The sequence below is a fragment of the Aythya ferina genome, assembly GCF_964211825.1.
Source record: "Aythya ferina genome assembly, chromosome: 1".
In the NCBI taxonomy this organism is placed as follows: domain Eukaryota; kingdom Metazoa; phylum Chordata; class Aves; order Anseriformes; family Anatidae; genus Aythya; species Aythya ferina.
In genome coordinates, this window is record NC_140296.1 from 119,208,129 (window position 1) to 119,230,477 (window position 22,349).

The window sequence follows — 22,349 nt, forward strand, 5'->3', positions numbered from 1 at the left end:
AAGGCTCTGGGGGCTGAAACACTGCACAGCATCACAGAGCACTTCAGAGAGGGCGACTCCAGCCTTAACTCTTTCCTTCACGCCGCCCGGCTCCCTTTCGATCCCCAGTCTTGTCTTTCTCCTCCCTCCCATTAAACAGGCATTGGCTGAATAAAAACCAGCCCTGTGAGAAGTGCCTTTCCCCATCTGTGTCAGTAGCAGCTCTGGTGTTTAGGAGTTACTGCTTTTTAGCCCTATTGTTTCTGCCTCCTGCTCCCCTTTTCCCTGTTTGTTTGCTTTCTGGGAGTTCTCCAGTGGAACCCAATTTCGCTTCACTTTCCAACCAATTTCTCTTTCAAGTTCTCGTGTATCTCAGCATAGTCCTTTCTACAAACAAATACAGGCATGGCTGCTTGTTCATGTGTAGCTTTTAAAGACATCAAGATGTTTACTGTATTACAGCACTAAAATTAGTGTCGCATGTATTTCCCATGAACGTATGCTAGCAGTAAAAAATAAAATCAATTGCAAAAATGCCTAAAGAGACATGGATACAGACAGGGTCACGTCCTCTGCTCTCCCTTCGTGGTGTAAATGACACCATTCTACTGAGCTGACGTAAACTGGCACGGCTGCGCTGCCAGCACCTGGTCTTTAGCCGATTCACACTGGCTTCAGCGTGCCGTGATCCCTACGTGTAAAACACCTCTTAATGGTAGCTGATGGATAACAACTGAAAACAACCAGGGTCTGAATACTACTTTTATAATTTTTCAAGATTTCATTTATTTGTAGAGATGCTGTTGCACGGCGTGGAGGTAAGGGAGGATGCTACATGCCTGCGCTCACATGAATATGAATGCAGAAAGGCTCAGCCCCTCCCAAAATATCATATCCTACATCAGCCAGGAAGGAGGAGAATTGTACCTCTCAGAAGCACCACAAAAATGGAGCTCTGTGGAGCAAGGGTGGGTAACATTTTCCACTTAAACTTCCATTAGTGGCAGGTCTGCTGGGTTATTAATCTTGACAAGGAAAAAAAACAGGCCTTTGAACGCTACACGGTCTCATTGTGACTTTTTTAAAGAAAATAAATTCTAAGTCTGAATGAGGTTTTCATTTCAATATTTCTTTCAGACTTAATGCAAAGATTAAAAAAGTCACCCCACAAAGCTGAGGCCAAATGCTTAATTTGGGGTGAATGATTTTTTTTTTTTGTCACTGTTACCTCAGTCTTCTTGAGGTTGGTGATAGTTTGAAATCACACCGAGTTAAAACATCATTTATCGGCATATGTTGAATGAAGCCAAAAAAAATGCATCCAGTGCATAAAAGTGAAGGAGAGATTTCCTTATTACCTCTGCTTTCTGTTCTGTCAAATTTTAGATACAGTCAAGAGTTTCTGTGAGAACTTTGTTTTGCTCTTTCAACCTGACTGCCAAGCGGCATGCCACCGAATCTCTTTTAAATATATCAGTAGGTGACAGATCACCAAAGATGATAGATTGTAAGGCAGCTGCAGATGAAGAACAATATCCTACCAGGCAGCTATTCTACAAGTGACTTAAAGGTCAGAGTAGTTAAGTCACTGGAGGTAAGCTTCTGGGTGTTATTGCAGCGAGGAAGAAGTCTGCCTATGTGTCAATGACAAGTTAGGAACTGGTGTATGGTATCAGTAAGGCTGTTACTGCCACGTACATCAAGCTTTTCAAAAGGATTACAAAGGGTTCAAAGCGATGTGACATCTGGATATTCTTGTCCGGGCTACAATATGATTCTATTCAACTGGAGGTGGGAAAAGGTTGAGCTAAGTTTGGGGAAGGCACAGTCACACCTTGGGCATGATCTTCTCGTGCATACACAGGAAAGAGACTTTTGAAAGTAAATGGCTTTGTAATCCGGCAGAGGAAGGCTTAACCATATCCAATGATTAGGAATTAAATCTTAGCAAATGCATACTTGAAGTAATTGCAGTTACTGGTAGTAAACAGTGGTCTCAGTTAAGCCCTGGGATAATTTCCCCAAGAATGTGGAGGTTTTCTGCTGTTTAGGGTCTTCAAATCAAGCATCTGAGAGAGCTTCTTAGGAGGACTGGAAGACAAGGCAGAAGGATGGGATGTGATCCCTATGGACACATCTCCAAGGGAAATTTGAGAGCAAAATGACACCCACCCCTGAAGGGTGCAGCTCTCTGGAGGCTTGGGGAAATCTATTCTTTGTTTCACTGAATTGACACCAGCACTTTGAGAAAGGTGGAATGCAAAACCTCACAGCCCTCAGAGCGGTTTTAATAGGGAAGTGAAAGCGAATGCTCTGTCCACAAAGGGAAAGTATTATCTGTTCAAGAATAACCGCATTGTGGGTCTTCCTATATTCTGCTTTAGGTACTGGAATTAAATATGTATCATGTGTGAAGGGGTGCGCACGCGACTGCATTGTTGCAGCTGGTTAGGAGTTAACAGGGCAGTCAGCTACCTCCTGAATTAGGGCACATTCTCAGTCCAGCAAAACCTGGAGAAAGAAGGAGAAAAGCAGCAAGAAGGAGAGAGCCAGAGGAGTGACAAAGCTCTCTGTTGCAGTAGGCTTCCAGGCAGTCCTCCAGAGAGTGGAAGAGAAATTGCTGCCATGGAAGGTGAAAGGAGGGAAGGGGCTGGGAGGCAGATCTGCAGGTGGAGGTTCCCCAATTATGCCAGTGGGGGTGGCTGGAGCACAGAGAAGTGAGTCTGAATCCTGCGAAGCAGGCGTTGCTCCTCAAGCAAGGGACAGGTTTCTTGAACTCTGCTGGCTCCTCGCTCGCCTAAGGGGGGAGGAAGCTGTTATCAGGGATGTGACTGGGGTCACAACCCAGCCAGCAGCTGGGGAAATAACAAGGAAGAGTGTAAGCAGCAGTCCCCGGGATGGAAGCAGGAAAGGGAGTCAGTACAGGGAGGCTTGAAAAAGCAGTGACCCATAATAAAAAGAGCAGTGCCTGGTCTGTCAGATCGGGCTCCTGAAATAGAAAGGCACTCTTGGCAAATAGGGTGGCCCCATTTGAATCTTCCCTTTTTAAAGATCCATTTTTCTGTGGAGTCCCCAGCAGTGTTGTTAGGAACTGACGCTGCAACGTGACACTGACAGCACAGACTTTAAAATTAAAGGCTTCAATACTGAGGCTCAGCCTCCCAAGGTATTGACAGAGTTGCAGCCCCATAAGTTTGGTCTCTATTTGAGATGCAGGGAAATTCTGATACCTGGGTATTATTATTGGCCTGTGCTCAAGGTGGCCTTGAGTTTAGCACCTCTCCATGTCCGGTTTGCAGAGCTGCCTGGTGAGAGGAAAGCTCTCATATAGACCCATTTCTTGTTCTCCATCTGGTTGACATCTGGGATGGAAATGTCAGCCAGGAAGAACAAAACATCTTCTGGCTGGGAACGACACAAATCCTACCCCAAACTGACTGATGCAACGGGTGTTATGTATGCTGAGATGAAAATGCTCTGCACGAGAGCAAACGAATACAAAGATTGCCATCTGCCGGCCTTGCAAACCACGTTACCTAATCCCAAACTGGTGGGATTCGTAGAGCCATCGCGGCGTGCTGCAGCTGTTTTCTCGGTGATGCAGCTGCTGACGTGTAGGATTCGGTCAGTCACAGATGCAGTTGTCTCCTTCTTTCTTGGGCTGAGCAGGACAAGGAGACTTGGTGAGCTCTAATCCATGAGTGGGGCCAGCTTCCCTCTCTTAGAGTATAACCCCAGAGGGAAGTTGTACTGCTGGCATCTCGTGATGCTGAGGTTCAGGATTGTCCCACGAAGTGCAGCTGCAGGGCTAAATGAATTTGGCCACAGCTGTGAACCCATCAGCTGCAAGGGCCAGGATTCTCATCCCACTTTTGCACCTCTGCACAACAGAACTTCACGCTAGCCTGGGTCTGAATGAACATTGATCTGTGCCACCTCATTTCTCCAGCATGCGTTCTTTTTCCTTCTCCCTTTCTTTGTCCGGGGATCTGCCAGCCCTCCTGCACAGAGGGGAAATTCTCACCTGGTGCTCGCTGCTCCTCTTTGTGGTGTGAAATAGATTTAAGCAGGCTGGAAGCTGGTGCTTATGCAAGTTCTCTCTTTGCACAAACACTAGGACTTCATGCAGAACTCCCAGGTCTGATCTCTTTGACAACCGTTTTGTCCAAATGCAATCACTTATGGCTGTGCACATGTGGAAGCAGATCAAGTAGGAATTGTTGTGCAATACATTCAGCTTCTCCACTTACCAGGGAAGGCTCAGCTCTCCTCTGCATGGGCAGAGGAACTTCAATGAGATTCTGCCAGAAAGCAGAGCCCACTGATTCAGAGGAGGTTTTGCCTCACATTTTTGTGGGCCTCATTATCTAGCCTAAAATATTCTGGTTTATAAACTTCTTTTCTTGCGCCCTGTAATTTAAATCCAAGATTTTTTTTTTTTAAGACTTGTTTTGATTATAAAAATTGAAGGGGTAGGAGTGGAGGAGGATCCTGTTTAAAAACCAGGCTCGGCTACAGTTTAGCAACAGAAGAGCTTTCCAAAACAGGGCTGTGCTCAGTGATTACGTGTCAGAATGCTTTGTGGATGAATATAAAAATGACTAGTTACATGGCTGTATGTACATTTTTCTTCTAACATTTATTACTGCCTAATGGAGAAGATTAAAATTCCCCTATGGTTTTAAGTCAAAGGATCCCTTAAACATATCCTGAAGTTTCATCTCCCTGGTGATTGTATGGCTTTACAGAGAGAAGGGAAGGGAAGGCAAGGCAAGGCACCAAAATACAACAAGAATTTAGTGTTTCTGTCCCTTTGCTTCAGGTCAGACTGAAGACAGTTCAAGCCTGAAAGTGACAGCTGGAGATATTATCATTTACAGCTAATGCACCACTCTTTTTCTCAGGCTGTTTATGCTCACTTGCAGGCTTTCATGGCTCTTTTCTTTTTTTTTTTTATTTGCTATGAGGAGCATTACACAATTTCACCTCTAGGGAATTCACTCTTTTTCCTTTATACGAGGAGTATCAGGCACTCCTGTGTCTAGCTCAGTGACACCCTGTGGCTCTCCTTCACCTCCTCTGGGCTGAACCAGATCTTCTCTACCAGGTACTTTGTAATCTTACCTTGGGGTGGGGGTACCCGTTGCAGCAGGCGCTGTGACTATCAAGTGAGCAAGTGCTTCACAGGGGCCTGTAGATGGGGTCATAAAAATGGGGGAAAGGAGTACTAGTGGTTGGAAGTCCAGGGCTCTTATTTTCTGTCCTTGAAGTGGCATTGAGCGCTACTGTCTACTACCATCCATGGCCAGCCATGCAGGAGAAAAAGATGGGCCTTTTGAAGATGTAAAGTGAAAAGCTTGGAGAAGCCCTCTGAGAGACAGAGAGGAAATGGACAAGGATCTGCTCAAACTCAAATATTTAGAAAATGGAATCAAACGTTGTGGAATCATTTAGAGCAGGATGGACATCCACAGTCTCCTTTAAGAGGTTCATTTGCTGTGAGGAGGCCCTGGATATGTACTTTGACAGGCAAATACAGTTCTTTCTGCTTCCTTGCATAATTTTATTTTCCTTCTGTGGCTGTGGAGGGGCAAAATCTTACCTGGGAGAAGGGTTGAATTGCTAATCTGCTTAATCTCATCCTTCCACAAGTGTACAGAGACATAAATCCAGTGATCTTCGTGCACTACTTCTGGAAGCAGAAGTATGTGCAGAATGATGTAGGCAGCTAGTTCTTAAACCATAATTCATGGAGTTATGTCAAGTGGTCAGCAGCTGGCAACACAACAATGCTGACTATTCTGGTGCTTTCAACTGAAAACATATGAAGAGGGTGCAAAGTGGTGTGAGAAGTCCTTAGGCACGACATTGGTCCAGAGGATTTGGGAAATATATTTTGTAGGTTTTTTAGATCGGTGACCCAAACTCAGCTCAGGTCAGAACCAAACCCAAACTGGTGTCATGTGGATGTTTTCCACAAAGCCAAAGACTAAAAAAGCAGTTGAATCTTAAATTGGTTTCCCTAGGGAAAAACAAAATAAATCAAAGAATGAAAAAGCATCCTGGTCTCTGATGTGGTGTCTCACATTGAGGAGATTTACATACCCATCTCTTTCCTGTTCGGTAATGCTGATACTAATTTTTAATTAAAAACAAACAAACAAACAAAAAGCAAGCTGGGTTTCTGAGGTTGCTGAGTCTGCTTTACAAGCAATAAATTCACATAAACAGAATAGGTGCAGAAGGGATTAGGATATACAGCAGAGGTAGGGAGTGGTCTCTGCCATGCACAATCAGTGTCAGTATTTTCGTTCAGGATTAATTGCGTTTTAGGAGTGGAAGAACTTATGCACATAAATTCCACAGCTCAGTTTCGCACTGCAGGGTGAGAGACATTTTTCACAGTTATTGACAAAGGACATTCCAGCAACTAGTGAGATCTGGATTTCATTATATATTTTAGGCTGCAGTGCAAAGTAGTATCTGCCAGAAAAAAAAAAAAAAAGAAAGAAAAAAAAAGTGGTTGAAGCATGTTTTATTAATATATTGCTGCTGTTCTTGGATTATACTCCTGTAGGGGCTCACAACTGAAATGATACATCTGATAGACTATACATTAGGGAGCATTTCAAGGTTCACTTTTTGGATCCGATTCTCTTACAATATACAGAGACGGGATAAATTCCTAGTTTTAAGCATTCAGAGACAAACTGTCACTGCCCTTCTCCTGTAGATCATTGTTGCAGACCTTTATGCTAGTGCCCGTGAACTAGGAGCACCAATATTACAGTAGTACAGTAAGTTCTTACCATTGAGTTTGGTACCTCTGTATGTAACGGGTGAGTAGAGTGACTCCCAGTCCAGACGGCTTCTTTCTAAATCCGCAGGATGAGCCAGTCCAATGCTGTCAACATTTCACTGCAGCGAGTGGGCTGAGTCACAGGAGAAGCAGTGGCAGGAGGCCTGTGCTGCTTAGCAGAAAGCAGACCTGGAGGACCAAAAGAAGTGCATTTAGTTCCCTGTTGTCTCACCCCAGAAAGCTGTGTTAATGGTAAAAGTTCCCTGACAGTTCATAACCTCCAAAATGAGCAAAACAAAAACAAGGGAAATCTGTATAACAGATTCCTTCAGAAAAATACCAAATTAAGACTGATATTTCCTTTGCTGGCTTTGCCTTCTTATCTTCACGTTAAATACAGGCTTGTACATAAACCCACATGTGTTCCTGATATACAAACCCCGCTGCCTTGAAATCAATGGCAAAGTTCGTGTCTTCAGTGAAGACTCCTGGGTTTTGCCCATATTTATAGGATGTGATTAAGCTGAAAACTTAAGGGGATCACAGCCTTCCAAAAACTAGAGAGGAGGGAGAAAGAAATGAGAAGGCAAATATGTTGTGAAAGAGATCCCAGGTGAAATAATTGGTCCAAATTTTCATGTCTGGATGTTGTTAGTTTTTCCATAATTACTATAGCAAGCTCCTGCTTCCACTGAGGGGAAGTGACCTGGGATTTTTCCAGTAGCAATGGAAATGTTAACACACAAATGACCAGAACTGTTAAAGTTGCTTTACACCTATGTGTCAGCACTGGCAGAATCAAGGTTTAGCAGACATCATATAGCCAAGTACAAAATTGTGTGTGTGTGTCTGTGCACTCAAAATGGAAAACAAAGGACTGAAAACCACTATCTACCAAGATGAGATTGTTTTAAGTATCAATGTAAAAGTGTACAGTGATGTAGGCATGAGTGAAATGTGATTTACATGTAGATATCTTAGAGTGTCATATCGTTGGGGTAAGGAAGTCTCATCTCTCTACAAATATCTGTTGTCAATAGTTGTCTGACACTAAACTGTGACTGACATATCAAGAGTATTTGCCCTTAATCTCACCCTTGGAAATACAGGATTACATCTGATATAAACTTATTCTTGTTAACTGCTAAGAATTAGTTAAAGGAGTGAGGCTTGGTGTTTTCATCCATGGTAGCTATTAGGAGCCTGGCTGGGGCCAGGATGCTATTGTACCTGCAATCAAGAACCTGGAACATCCAGAGAAGCTCTTCTTCAGGGAAATTGTAATTTCTGCTGAAAGCAATAGGTGGTTACAGACAGATGGATGCAAGAGCTCAAGGAACAATGATATAATAGAGGCAGGAGTGCCAGGCCACTGTGTTAGCACACCGTTGGCCAAAGTTACATCAGTTGGCTCATTGGCAGTGGTGTGGAGGTATCTTAGCAAAGGACAGGCTTTAGGGAGCTTTTAAAGAACGATATGAAGGAGAAGAATGGGTATTTTTTTCCCTGGATATCCGTGGCAAAATGTGATTTTGCTTATCAGCAACAAGAAGCAAAGGAAACCCAATACAGAACTGACTCTCCATGACTTAGTTCATTTAAGGCAAGATCTCAATTTTTTGTGTTAGAAAAATAGCTCTTTATTGCTGTACTGGTAGCCAAAAATGTCTAACATCTGTATGAGTAGCATCTGCATGCCATCATGCACAGCAGAGAGCGGGCTATAAAATGACAAGAAGTTTTGGTAATGGAAAGATCAACAGCGGGCTGGAACACCAAGCAGAACTATTTATAGAGGGGGGGATTTAATTCTCTTTGAGAAGGACGCAGAAGTGATTGAGAGACTGAGAGGCTGACTGATGAGGAGAGAGTGAAAGAAGTAGATACATTAAAGCCTGGGCAAATGACAAGCCAAAGTGAGCTGTGATATAAAGAACCAGGGAGCAGATTTTTTACAGGGAAGGCTGGGGCGATAAGATCAGTGGACAAAGGCAAGTCTAGGGTGAGGCATATGAGGCCATGGGAAGTGATGTATTAAAACTTCGCAAATGACTTCCCAAGGGAGACGGCAAGAGCTCACGGTGCCCGGGTCAGTTAAATCTGGGCTGGGCAGAGCACCAGAGAACAGATTTTGGGCAGGGAAATAAGTCCTGGACGGCCCTATCAGCCTTTTGCACCTGTACCATCTGGTTCTGGCATTCAGTCCTGGAGCACAGTGGACACATACACACATCTTGGGCAGAAAGAAGTAAAATAGGAAGTGCCCACTCCATTTTCACATGCTTTGTGACCCTACGTGAAGGTGAGACCTTTGGAGCCTCCAGTGCTGATTCCCCAGGGGATTTAGAAGACCGCCTCCTGATTTTAGTGACAAACAAGCCCTGCTGGCCCTGCAGGATGGGCACAGCTCTCTGTGAGCTGGGCTTGCGCATCATCACCAGACTTGTTAGCAGGACTGCAAAAGCCCAGCTGAATTGTCCTCACCTCTCATCTCTGTCAATCCTAACGCTGCCGGTGCAGCTACACTGCTGTAACTGCAGGCAGCCTGGAAGCTGAGAGGCAGCGGGGTTATAATTCAGAGCTGAACACAGCTGAGAGCACTGGTCCAGGTACAGTGGGAGATGGGGCAACTGGCTTGATTCCCAGAGCTCCCAGCGGGGTGGCAAGCTAGCTTTCAGCTTTTATTTTTTATTTTTTTTTAACTGCTAAAGTCTGATGAGCCGATCTCAAATATTAATAGCCAGAACACCTCCCCATATCATTTTTAGAAACGTACTCTGAGGCTCAGCCACACCACAGGCTTTAAGGGCAGACAGTGAGCCAGTCATCTGCTTGAAGCTGGAAACGTGCCCGACAGATTTCCTAAGTCAGGGCCACATTCAGTATGGAAACAGCCCCAACTCTGCCACTGCCCCTGGTTTCAGCGGATTAGCCGGGTATGAATGAGGCTCTCACTACACCTGCGAGAGCAGTGTGTAGGGGCTGCTGTTGAGAACGATAACTGGTGCTTTCTGTGTTCATGTCTGTGGGTTGTGTAGCCTGTCTCTTCAGAGCATCTCTGGATGGGGATGTGGATACATGAGCAGGTTCTCCCACGGCAGCCAGTTGCAAGCTTCACAGCCTTGTGATTTGCCACTAAGCTATACCATAACTGTTTTGCACTGCCATCTAGTGACACGTATGGATGCCTCAAACCCACTCAAACTCTTGCTTTTATCTGATTTATTGCCGTGAATTGAACAGGCAATGGTTTTGCAAGGAAAATAAATGTTTACATTTAACAGCAGTGACAATTCGAACAACAGATACGAGTGGGGCATTTGGTCCATACGAGGTAAGCTGTTTTCTTATTCTAAATAAAGAATAACAACATCCACTGAAGCAATAACCCGTTCCCAGGCAGTGCTGAAGTTTGGCTGGCACTCACAGCCTCACCCCGACTTCAGGTCTTGGCGTGAGGCCTCCTGATACACAAACGTCCCTCTGCTTTTAATATCAGTAAAAAAAAAAACAACTCCGTTTATGTTTCATGAAAAATAGCCTCCAAATAAACATATGTAAATTGTATCGGTGCTCTTCTTTTAAAGCAAAACAAAAATATCCCTCCTGTAATCAGAGGCCTATTAAAACTGAAGTCTTGCTGAGAAGTTACTGATGAGTTCACCATTTGATGAGCCTGCTGCGTAGTAAGCTTCCAAGTTTTGTAAGTCTGTGAGGAATGGTAGGGGAAAAGAGTGATACAGAATCCAGAAAAGCCAATAACCTCCTTCTATAATCCGTAGCTGTCTAAAAAGGCACAAATCATTTTTTCCCCATACTTTTTAAACTTTAATATTTTGGAAAATGTTGAATTATTGCTGGATTTTTTATTTTTTTTATTTTTATTTTTTTACTTTGGAACTGATACTTCTTTCTCTACTTAAAGATTAATGAGAACCTTATGTTTGAAAAATGTAATAATGCTGAGGAATGGTGAAGCCCTTATCCCGCAGCAAGCTTGGTACTTAATTAACACCCTTTCTAATGACTGCTCTTCCCGTGGTTCTCCACTTGCCATCCTTGGGCAGGTCATAACAAGAAGTTACTTTGCCATCTACTGTATTCCTCCCATCCTCTCCCTTTTGAAGGGTTCTGGCTGTTTCACGGCGACACTGTGGTGTGTTGGTTTCTTTTTTTTTTTTTTTTTTTGCATTGAACAGAACGTTTTGGACTGATCCCTTAATCTGAAACAGACGTCTCTTCCCTCATCCCTTGCTAGCTGACGCTACAGCTGGAGGAGGACAGAGCCAGTAAGGGGCTCAGCCCAGGGGAGCTCTCCCTCACCCGTGCTACGAGCTGGGTGCCCCCTAGAAGGCAGCCTCTCGTTTCAACAGAAGCTCAGAGGGTGTGATGCGGGGGTGACAAGAAGCCCTGCTCATGTGGCAAGCCCATATTACTTGCAAAACCTCAACCACAGATCCAGTTCTGTAGAAAGCAAGTTCCCTTTCTGTTTTTCCAGGAAGCAAGTGTCATAACACGCTCTCTAGCAGGTCAGAAATACATGTGACTAGGCCTTGTTAAGTGTTTTTCTTGGCATTAGTGGGCCAACGCAGAACAATGCCATCGTGCTTTCATTTAGCCCATCCACTGACCCATCTCAGGCCAGTGTTTTTATGGGGATCTGTGCAGGCTCATATAAATACAAGCCTCAGTCCCTGTCGCGCCATTCACAAAGGGGCTGTTGTGGCAATGCTATTTTTTTTCTGTTCCACACATTGTGGCCTATCTTAGAGGATAAATGTTGTCTATTTCTATTATTTCCTATTTGAGATCCTGGAACCGAAAGCTGACATTTAGCAATATCCAGACCTCTGCTATCAGGCGCTTCAAGGCACACTTTTGAAATACGTGCCTCATGACAGCCTTTATGGTAGCCCCAGTTTGCAGACACAGAGACAGCAGTGTAGGAAATTTCAGTGGTTTGATATGTCACTCTTTCTTTTGGGAACAGCACCAGCAGTGTCAGCCCCCCTTCCCTTTCTGTCTGCACAGGACATGGACTCGGAGCTGTCGTTCTTGAAAGTGGATGTGTCTCTTGACAACTCTTCTACTTAATAAAGAATGGACTCTGCAGAGGTGGGAGAAACTACGTGAACAAACATCTGGATGTTCTTGCAGTCTTGTGTATTACCTTGGAAAGTTTCCTAGGCATACGGCACAAGATCTGTCACTTCAGATATGAAATGCATAGCCTATAAATGACCATAATGTCCTGTTAAAAGCAGCCAGTCTTAGAGCACTGCATATTTTGAACCCTGGAATGTATGATTCATTTTTAAAAATCTATTTTTTTTTTCTGTTGCTGCTACTAGTGGGCCTCTCATCACCTCATCTGTGTATTTCTGCCTTTCCTGTCCTTAGCCACAAAAGATAGGATTCTCATTCATGCCATTTTTCCATCCCATAGCCTTAGCTGTGGGTTTGTCTGCTGAATGTATAACAAAAGTCAGCTCACAAGTATCCTGCTCCCATTTCCTGAGCATGGTGCATGGATTGCAGTGACTGCAGCCCTGGTGTCAGGAAAGGTTTTTGGAATTTAGCAAACCTGGCAAGCAGCTGTGCAGAGAACCGGAAAACCAAAAAGAATGAAGATCCAAGATCCCATTAGGAAAGCGGTTGGGAGAGCAGAGGACAAGCTTCAAAGCTAGCAGGCAGCTTCTAGGCAAAATGGTCTTAAAGAGCAGTTCACAGCAGAATGGAGGATACAAATTACAACCCACCACTAAAATGTTTCCTTCTCAGCTCCTTCCCTTCTACCTTGTCCATTTTCCTTTTCCTCTAGTTCTAAATGTAGCTCTACATGCCCTACTGTTTTAAGTCTCCACACGTCATTGCTCCTGAATGCATTGACCATTCTCCCTTTCTTCCATGGAGCTTGACCCTCTTCTCTTTCTTTCTCTCTCTCTCCCTCCTGAGGCTGGGAGATTTGAATTTAAATTTGCTTGCAAGTGACTGCACTGCTGGTTCTACCTTTTTAAGGAGAAAATGCCCAATGTCCTGATTTTAAATCAGAAAAGTAAATGGCTTCTTTGTTTGCAGAGATGGTGGATGTAAACAGCTCTTTTTTGGGAGTGTGTTTGTACATGACTGGTTAGTAAATTAATTTTCTCTTCCTTCCAGTTCCACCTCTGTCATGGCCACATCTTAAATCGCTGCCTGCAGTATCCATTGTCGCCTCCCTTCCAGCATGCCTAAGATGGTAATGACAGCCACAGATGTGAGAAGCCCAAGCCTTCAAGTCCAGAGTTTGAGTCTCAGCTGTTGGCAACTTGGAAGTTCTGATGAGTAAGAGAAGGAGTGTGTTGGAAAGCTGACCTAAGTGAATGACTTGAGAAGGAGCTCACATTTGTTCGTACTGAGTCTACAAACTGCAGAAATGCTTTGGGTATGTTTTCCTCATTCATTTACTGTACCTGAAATGTGTTATCAAGGATGTTCGACCAATCAGGCTGGGAACCTAGTACTTTTGGGAAATCCAGGCCCCTTGTGATGGCTTCTCTTGTTAGCTATCCAAAGTTGCTAGTAATTCATTATATTCTGCCTTACGTAAAACCCTGTCCTGCTTCTTGAGTCAAGTGCAGGCTTCCAAAAATCATATCAAGGAGACAAGATCGTATTAGTGGTAGAAGTGCCTGTATTGTGTCATGCTTTGGAGTCTGCATAGATGCTTATGGAGATTATTATATAGCTCAGGAGTATAATTACAGTCTGAGGTGAGAACAAGGGCTGTGCACTGCACTACATGAATTCCAAATGTAAGCAGAGGTTCTGCACCAGCAGCCTTCCTCTTGATCTCAGATGTCATGGATGTCATCCCACAGAGCACGCAGGGCATGCTACATTGCAGGTGTCCTCCGTACAGCAATAGCTTGCTACATTTTCCTGTGAAATACCTCCATTTCTGCCCAGCCAGATGTGCAAACACTTTCACCCAGGGGATGTCAGGATATATGTAAAATATTGGGATGGGTGTTGGCAATATCTACAGAGCTGTGTGACCTCAGACAGTTTGAGAGGATTTGTTTTCTTCCCCAAAACCAGAACTGGAAGAAGGAATGTACAGTTACATTATGTTACAATATGCAGCCCTGGTGGCCACAGATAGCTTTTCAGTTCTAATAAAAGGCAAGATGGTTTGAGGGACATGTGGTTCCAGCTTAATATTCTGTGACAGCCCAAAACTAACCCTAACAAAAACGCTGTGAAATATCAACATGAGCAGAACTCCTCAGAGTAGGGAACAAAACCATAGTAGCTGATTGTACACAGTTCCTGGCATTGCTTTGAGCTGAAGGAAGCAGGACAGAGATTGACCGAGAGTGCATGGACCCACCCCTTAGATACTTACAGTAGGTTTGTGTGAGGAGAAATTCAGCCCTGTTTATCTCTGATAGAACAGATGCTCCAGGAAGAAAGAGGAACAGCCTGGCACTGAAGCTAAGGACACCTGGTTCCCTGGGAGTGTAGTCCAGCGTTTGGATTACTTTCTGTCAGAAGAAAGGGTGAGGTCTGTCCAAGGAACCTAGGCTAAAAAGCAGATTACATACCTGGAGCGTGGGCTAGTGACTGATGTTGAAGAGGTGATTTAGACAGACTTTCCTTGTACACACAGCTGAATGTGACTACCAGCTGTCTTACTGCCATCAACACAGTTGTCAGACTTCACCACCACTGGCATCCCAGTCATTTTGCACATCCAGGCACAATCAGTGGGATCCCAAAAACTCATTAACCTAGGATTAGCAAGTAATGAGACCTCCTACTGATGAGTCATAGTAACCCCTTTCTGAATGATATTGTTAAGAATAGAAAATGATATAGATAAGGACAAGACACGTTGTTGTTTCGAGGTAATGTGCATCAGTATTGCTCACTGCTGGAAAGCAGGGCAGCGCTAAGGAGGGATCTGAAATACGACAGCAGAACCCAAGGGAAGGGAAGACGATTGCCATGGGCACTGCCACCACACTAGTTTAGTATGAGGACAAAGTACAGGAGATAGGTGATGGGAAATTGAAGTGAAGTCACAAGTAGAAAGACACAGTCTCACAGACTCGTAAAGGTATGGAAGAAGGAAATGGAAAGCCTGCAAGGGATAGCCTTACACCTCTTGAAACTTACTGGGTTCAACAGCAGCCTACAAGCAGGGAGGAAAACTGAGGGCCTGGGCTAAATCAATGCTGAATCAGTGGCATAATCTGTTACTGATGATGGAAGACACAGCTAGTTGATTTACCAGGAGCACAAAGGTGAAACCCCTCTGTGGTGTTTCATTGCATTCAGACTGCCCTCATCAGCCTGTTTGCAGAGTCCAGTGAGCACACGTACCTACAGCCATCAGCCAGCTCTGTGCTCTTCCTGTGACAGTTGAGCTGGGCACTGGATGAATTCCCAAGCATTTGTCAGGCTTAGCATTTATCAAGAGCTTGCAAGAGGCAAACAGCAGGGCTAGAGAAATAAAAATGAGTGATAATCCAAGAGGATTCAGTGGCTTCTCTTTTGAGCAACAGTTGGAGAGCCTCTCTTCTTTGGAGAAGCCACTACAGATACATATTCACAGCCCAAATCTCCTAATTTGGGGACAGTATAAATTACTATCTTGTGTGATGCAAGTGAGAACGAGCAAGAAGAGAGTAGTTTCTCACTTGCTTTGTGTGCTGTTCAGTTGACTTGTCTAGCTGAAATAACTCAGACATATCTGAGAACCTCTTTCACTTGTTTTTCAGGATGGGTGAGTTGTGGAGGAAATGGAACCATCTGTTAAATCATGGCATCTGATAGAATAATCCAGCCTTCCTCTTGGTTTACTACCTGGGTAAAAAGTTTATTTATATGAAATGCTGGATTGCTTTGTGAACTACTTCAGCAGGCCAAGCCAAGCTGGTTTTCCAGCACCACGAATTTATGTCCTTACAGTGGCTTCCTGCCAGCATCCTCTCTATTGAACTGTATTTACATTAGCACTGTAAAACATTACTTCATTCAAGTGTCTGAAGTGAAGCACTCACTCCTTCCATGCACTTAGTCCCTGATTGTTGCCAGCTGGTGAGAAGCTAGCAGATTGCTTTTCCCAGCTGGGCCCTGCCATTCTGCCTATAATGAAAATTAAAGAGAGTGGCTCACAGGTTATTTAAGCTTTGGTTGTCTGTAGGTGGGGGTAAGTGCAAAATATTAGATGCTTCCTTTGACTCAGGTTGGAAGATGAATCCTCCTGTTAGCTTCAGCAGATGTTGTCTTGGGTATCGCTTCTTGATGTACTCGAGTCTTTGTAGTAGTAAGTGATCTGGATGATGGTTCAATGCCTTTCAGGTTGTTTTTTTATTACTTTCTTTTCCCCTGTAACTTCCTAAGTGCTTTATAAAGTGGAAGCATTTTCATTGTAGGGAAGGCAAAAATGATGGAAGAGAAGGGTAGGTAATATTGTTGAGCCTGGTATAGATCCTCATGGAAAGCTTCTTTCCTCTGCTGGGTCAATAGGGTGGTCTCAAGGTCTCTCACTGATGGAGCTATGACAATTTCTATAGAAATGAAAGGTTAAAAGAGGCTTGGCTCTCCTTTGTGTGCACAAGCTGTGTTACTTCTGAATATGTGCTTCAAAATGGAGTTAAAATCATATTTTTTGTATGTCCTAAACAGACTTTCTGAAGCACAATCTTTGTTCTCTTTATTTCAAGAGGAAATTTAAATGAGGTTTTTCATCCTTGAATTTTACTGAATATACTCATGTTGCTCTCCTTGTCCTGTGTCACACTGTACTCCCCAAAAGCATAGGGACTCTGCTACCTTACAAGAATGAGGAGGGGAAAAAAAAAAATCTGATTTCATGACTTAAAATGGATGAATGATATCAGCTGATGAATTGAATGTGTATTTTGACTTGCATGTAAGAATGAAGTAAATAACCCTACCTGGAAGTTTGAAGAACACTTTGCTTTCAATGTTAAGAAATATGTGACAGCTAACTTAAGGAGAAAAATTGTGAAATAGCTTGGATATATGATTTCTCATACACATGTTCCGTTTTTGAAATACTTAATATCTCAGTGTTAACTTTCAGACTGGAGTACTGAAAAGATTTTCCTACAGTAATCCATTTTTGGTTTAAAACACAGCTCAGGATTTTAGGAGACAGTCTTTCACTTTCTGGCTTAGTTCCCCTCCCTTTGAAAAGGGGAATTGCACTTGTCATACAAAATCAGTATTATGTGAAGTTTCTTAAGGTCCTTGGATACAAGATTTGAAGGAGATTACCAAGAGAGACGGTAGTACTTATATTGCTGTTTCAATATATTTCATTCCTCAGTCTTGATTTGCTCATGTTTCCTCTTCCATTTGAGGAAATGGCAAGCAGAGTAAGGAAACGTTTTCATGGCTTTCTGGGAGGCAGGCAGAGGAGGTGTGTTGAGGGGCTGTAAGGGCAGGCAGCAGTAAAAATGACTGGTACTCCCTTATATATTAAGGTGGGCAACTTTAAAAAAAACAAACAAACAAACAAAAAAAACATAACTAACCCTCTCAAGTTGTTTCTCTCTCTCTTTTTTTTTTTTTTTTTTTTAAGTGGAATCAATGGATTTTTTTTTCTTTGTAGTCTTAAATTTGCTATATGGGTGTTCACACCTTCATGGGAAGAAACCATTTGCACATTCCAAACCCACTGGAATCCTCCTGTCTAGGACAACAGCAATCTTGGGGAGGTGAAGCCAGCCTCTCCCTCCCAGGCATACAAGCAGCTGCTGCTCTTTCCTACTCAAACAGTTTAAGTGCTGCAAGCCTGATTAAGGGTGAGTCTGCCTCACTGAAGCGGGTCTCTCTTTCTGAACAGAAAGTGCAGGTGACACCAGCAGAGATGCATTTAGCTTTGCCTGGGAACTTGGCCTTATTTCTGATGATGAATATATTGACTCCTGTCTTACAGGGTCAGGGCTGGTCAGCAAAGAGAGAACATTAAAGACTCTGGAAGTGCATTTTGGCTCTGTCAAAGAATGTGAGCACACTTACTTCTGTTTATTTACTTCCCTCCTTCATTCCCCTTTGCCCGTGGTGTAGATTAGAAGTAAAAGTCTCCAGAGAGTGGATTCCTCATTAAGATTCCTGATACCTCCTGGTATGCAGAGGCTGGGATTACCACATGAAGGGCATCCTGCTATTTTTGCCTCTGGTCCAGTCCCTTTGAAGGGACCCTGGAACACTTCACAATCATGCAGATTTATGAGCACTGAGTAGCCTGCCAGAGCCTTTCTGACATATTTCTGTAAACTAATTATGGGAAACTGCCCCGGGCCCCTGTCATTAAAAATACATTCTTAGCATTTCATGAACAAAGCTTAGTTTCCTCCTTCTGTTCCTATAGGATATGATCTATTTCCTGACAGATGTTTATCCTGAAACATCAAGTGGTTGTTTATGAGGAAAGTAAGTGAATAAAAGCATACCGTGTCACCTAGGATGAGTCACAATGTGAATCCTGAACCCCCAGTGTGGTCTGAATTTCTCCAGTGCCTGAGGAGATTGTTTAAGATTTGGGTTTGTTTAAATTTGTCTTGATTGGCAGCAGGGCACTTCAAGTTCTGTAGTTGTTCATCAAGCCTTCATTTTCAGAGCCTTCTTAGCGTGGCTTTTGACCAAAAGCTATTACCCACCTGCTGTCTGTTTGAGCACTTTAATGAAATGAGTTGATCCCTCCAACTGCTTGTGCCTTGCTGGCTCTTAGACGCTACAACGCGAGGTGCCAAGAAAGACAGACAGATATAGAATAAACAAGAATGGCTGTTGGCAGGAGCAGAGCACTGGCTCATGTAGGCAGAAAAACACAACATCTTTTGGCTGACAATCACATGTGTGATCCCAGGCCCCTGGAGAGCTGAGTGGGCTGCATCTGCATCGGCTGTGTGTGCCTGAAGCAGACTTGGAGGTCATGGATACAGATGTAGATGCTCTCTACGTGTGCATCATAAATAATGCCCTTGTTGCCTTGCTAGGCAACAGGGAGATCAGATTCAATTCATAGCCATACAAATCATTCCTGGGGAGCCAGATTGAGACACCTCCTGGCTCAGACAGGTGGTCAGGTTATCACCATTTACCTGATTACCTCAGGCCAGCTGAGCTGCCATAACTATGTGTGCTTCAGGCTGCCTGACCTGTTAATTACTGTGTTCTACTTAAAACCTCAGTGAAATGCTTAATGTGTGTCAACTCATTAACCTGAGCTGTCACTTAGACTTGCGTTTGGTCAGTGTAGGAATCTCAGCTTCTTGCTGCTGTTGCTTGTGGATGGTATCAGCTGGAACCGAGTTCCTGATGGGACCTGAGCTGTGTCTGTTTCAGGTGTAACGTGTATGTGCACGGTGGTCACAAAGATACTGATTTCATTAATGGATCTTAAAAATCACAGGCTGGTGTTCTTGCCAAGGCTTTCAGTTGTGTGTAGGTCAAACACCAGATGATCTGCAAAGCACAAGGCTTTGAACTGACCCCTGCAATTATATGGCCGTCTTCCTGCTGCAAGGTTTTGAGCTGCCAAGTAAAATGCAGTGAGGAAAATAATATGCAGAGGGATATTCATATTTTCCATCTGTAAATTATTAAAACCTACATTTCCAGAAGAGGAGACTTACCTATTTTCTTATTACTTAAGCCCTGATTTCAGGGTGTTCTGTTCTTTTTCCTGGATGTTTGTTTTTTTGCTTTGTATGTTACATGGAATATAGGTTAATAATGGCAGCTGGGCCACAACAGGATGCTTACCATTCAGTCTTCTGTTGTACAGAGTTTTTTTGTTTTTTTTTTTTTTTTTCTTTTCTTTTTTTCTTGGGAATGATGGGCCTGAAACTCTCCCACAGGGTGAGACCAAAGCAGGAGGAGAGCCTGAAGCGCATCTTCCTTTCCCCGACTCCCACAGAAGAAGGAGGACTGAGGAGGAGTCTTCTATGGGGTGAAGAGTTGAGGGGACAGAAGGCCTCTTATAAATGCTGCTGGAGATAGAAGAAATGGTAAGAATAGGGGAATTGAGAGACAGGGTGAAGGAGTATTTGGGAGAGTGATGATGGATGTCTAGGCAAACTGAGGTGGGCTTAGAAAATCATGGGCCCCTCTTCCCTGTATCTTGTCACACGAAGAGGTGTGCTGTAGGGTAGAGCCCCAGCACGGTCTAACACTGGTGGTGGCAATCTGATTTCCACTAGCTGAAGCTCTGGCTTTTGACTTGATTGTCTTCTATTCACTCTTGGTATTAGTGTAAATGATTAGAGAAAGGGGAGCAGAGAACTGGGCTGAGCCCATGGGGTTGCTGGGGGAGCAGCACAGCATAATTCCTGGTCTGAAATGGGTGAGGCAGTAATTGGGGTGTACAGGGTGGGGATTGATGTGGTCAAGCAAAGAATTGGTGGAATTAATTGCATGTGCATGTGGCTACTCTGCCTATTTTTCCTTTTCTCAGTAGTGTAGTTTGGCTCTGAGCCTATTCTTAGCTTTCCCCTTCGTTATTTCCCGTAGTAAAGGTTGAATAAAATCAAATGATAAACTGTGGTCTCAAACTTTCCTTTAGTCCTTCTAGGAAAAACAGTTGTTATAGGGCTTTTTAACTGTTAACACACCCTCCCCCTCTCAATTTCTCATAGTTTTCCAACTTGTTCTGTGAAAAATTCTCAGGCTTTGCTCCTTAGAGCTGATGCTGATAAATGGCCTCGGCAAGAGACCCAGCGAACTCCCACAGCAGACTGGGGCAGAGCTGAGTGTGTCCCTGTGATTTATTTTTTTTTTTTATTTTTTGGAAGGGGGAACATGAGGGAGGGAAATAGGCTGCTTTCTCAGCTGGGGTCCTCTACTTCTAGATGTAGGATATAACAGTACTGCCTTCTGCTTCAGAACCAGCAGAGCAGACACAAGCTTAAGGGGCTCTTCCACCACGCTCCTTTGAGCAGGACAGGCATAGTGTCCTTGCTATAGCCTTGCTTCACAGGGTGTGTGTCTGTGGTATATTGTCATGCTTTTTTTAATCAGCATCAGGTGAAGGCATTCTAATGCCACTAAAGAGCCACAGGCTCCTTGACTCTGCTCCAGCTTTCCCACTGATATGACCCCATTTGAGAGACAGGGGAAGGCCTGCTTTAGTAACTGAGTTCATTGTGAAAGCACGCATCTGAAATGGTCACCACTGCAGCCTTTTCCATCCACCTCCACTTCAGAAGAAACCAAGGTAGAAACAATATATGTGGTCTCACCTAATCAATCTCTGGCAATATGGGATAACTCCTATTACTTGTGATATTTAATATTATGTGTTTCTTAATCTTAAACAATATTATCCCTTCTTTGTAAGTCTACTCCATACTGTGACATACCTCTGGATGCACTGCACTGTCAGTAAGATGTAGACAAACATTAAAGAATCCCTACTGGGGTGGCAAGAATGATAAGAGGCTTAGAAAACATGACCTGTGAGTAAAGGCTGAGAAAATCAGTTTTGTTTAGTCTGGAAAAAGAGAATATGGCAGGAGTAGGGTGGGAAATATGATAGTTTTCAGAACTGTCTGAGGGTGTTACAGAAAGGACAGTGATCAATTCTATGGGTCAGGGTGGGGTAAGGCAATAAATTGGCCTGAGTTCAGCAAAGAAGACTTGTATTAGGCCTTAAAGAAAAGAGGGGTGGGGAAATCAGCCTCCAGCTGTCAGGACTGTTGAGTGTTGGCAACTTAGGGCCTGTGGAATTATTGCTAGAGGAGGCTCATAAAATGGGTTGGAGGGGTGAAAACTGGAGAAAGCAGATCCTAAAACTTCATTGCACTTCCAGTCAGTTTTGTGTATCACCACTAATGCAAATTCCATGCTTAGTCTTGGCCATTTTAATCTAAATGCAGTCAGTTGTATTTTTATCTACTTTTATCATCCCTTTCTTGCTGCATTTAGGTGTTTTTCCCCTATTGTACTCTTAATCCATTTCATATTGCCAGATGAAAATACTGGGTGGTTGTTGACTCAAAGGGCCCTGTTTCTATAATTGTATTGCATCAAATTTGAACATGGTGGTTTTTGTCTTTGTACATCCAGGGGAGTGGCTCTGTTCCTGTACAGCACCTAGCATACCAAGATGCTTGTCTGGCACAGGGACACAAATAACTCATTTCCATCTGTGGCTGTACTTGAGCAAGACTGGGGTGTTTGATGTGCTGAGCTCAATAAAATATTGCTTCTAGTGCTTTGCAGGCTGCCAGCAGTAGGGAAGGTACAGTGTGAAGCAGGTGGAGGGGCTGTGGCTGATTATCTAATGTTGCATGAAGAACACTGTGTTATAAGTAGTTGCCAGAGAGCAGCAGGATCTCACTTTGATAGAAAACACTGTGATATACTAGTTCAAAGATGCAAAAATGAGCGTGTAACTAGCCTGTCATGAAATGAACTGACTGAAGATACATACTACAACCAGGCCTTGTGTGTTAGCTGCACAGTGAGGCAGGACTGATACACACTATATGAGGTCAGACTGGAAGAAACAGAGGCAAAAGGAGGAGGATCATGTGTTGTGCTTAATGTC

General features: G+C 43.7%; 1 protein-coding gene across 1 annotated transcript in view; it reads left to right on the top strand.

Annotated features, from left to right (window-relative positions):
• LOC311430119 (uncharacterized protein) overlaps positions 1 to 22,349 on the top strand; it is a 146,559-nt gene that overhangs the window by 24,712 nt on the left and 99,498 nt on the right. The window contains exons 3-7 of the mRNA XM_084506486.1: positions 775 to 947; positions 12,938 to 13,202; positions 15,544 to 15,632; positions 17,733 to 17,801; positions 19,660 to 19,809. Coding sequence (XP_084362612.1) covers positions 19,786 to 19,809 — 24 coding nt within the window. The 5' untranslated portion in view covers positions 775 to 947; positions 12,938 to 13,202; positions 15,544 to 15,632; positions 17,733 to 17,801; positions 19,660 to 19,785. The remainder of the gene's footprint in view (positions 1 to 774; positions 948 to 12,937; positions 13,203 to 15,543; positions 15,633 to 17,732; positions 17,802 to 19,659; positions 19,810 to 22,349) is intronic.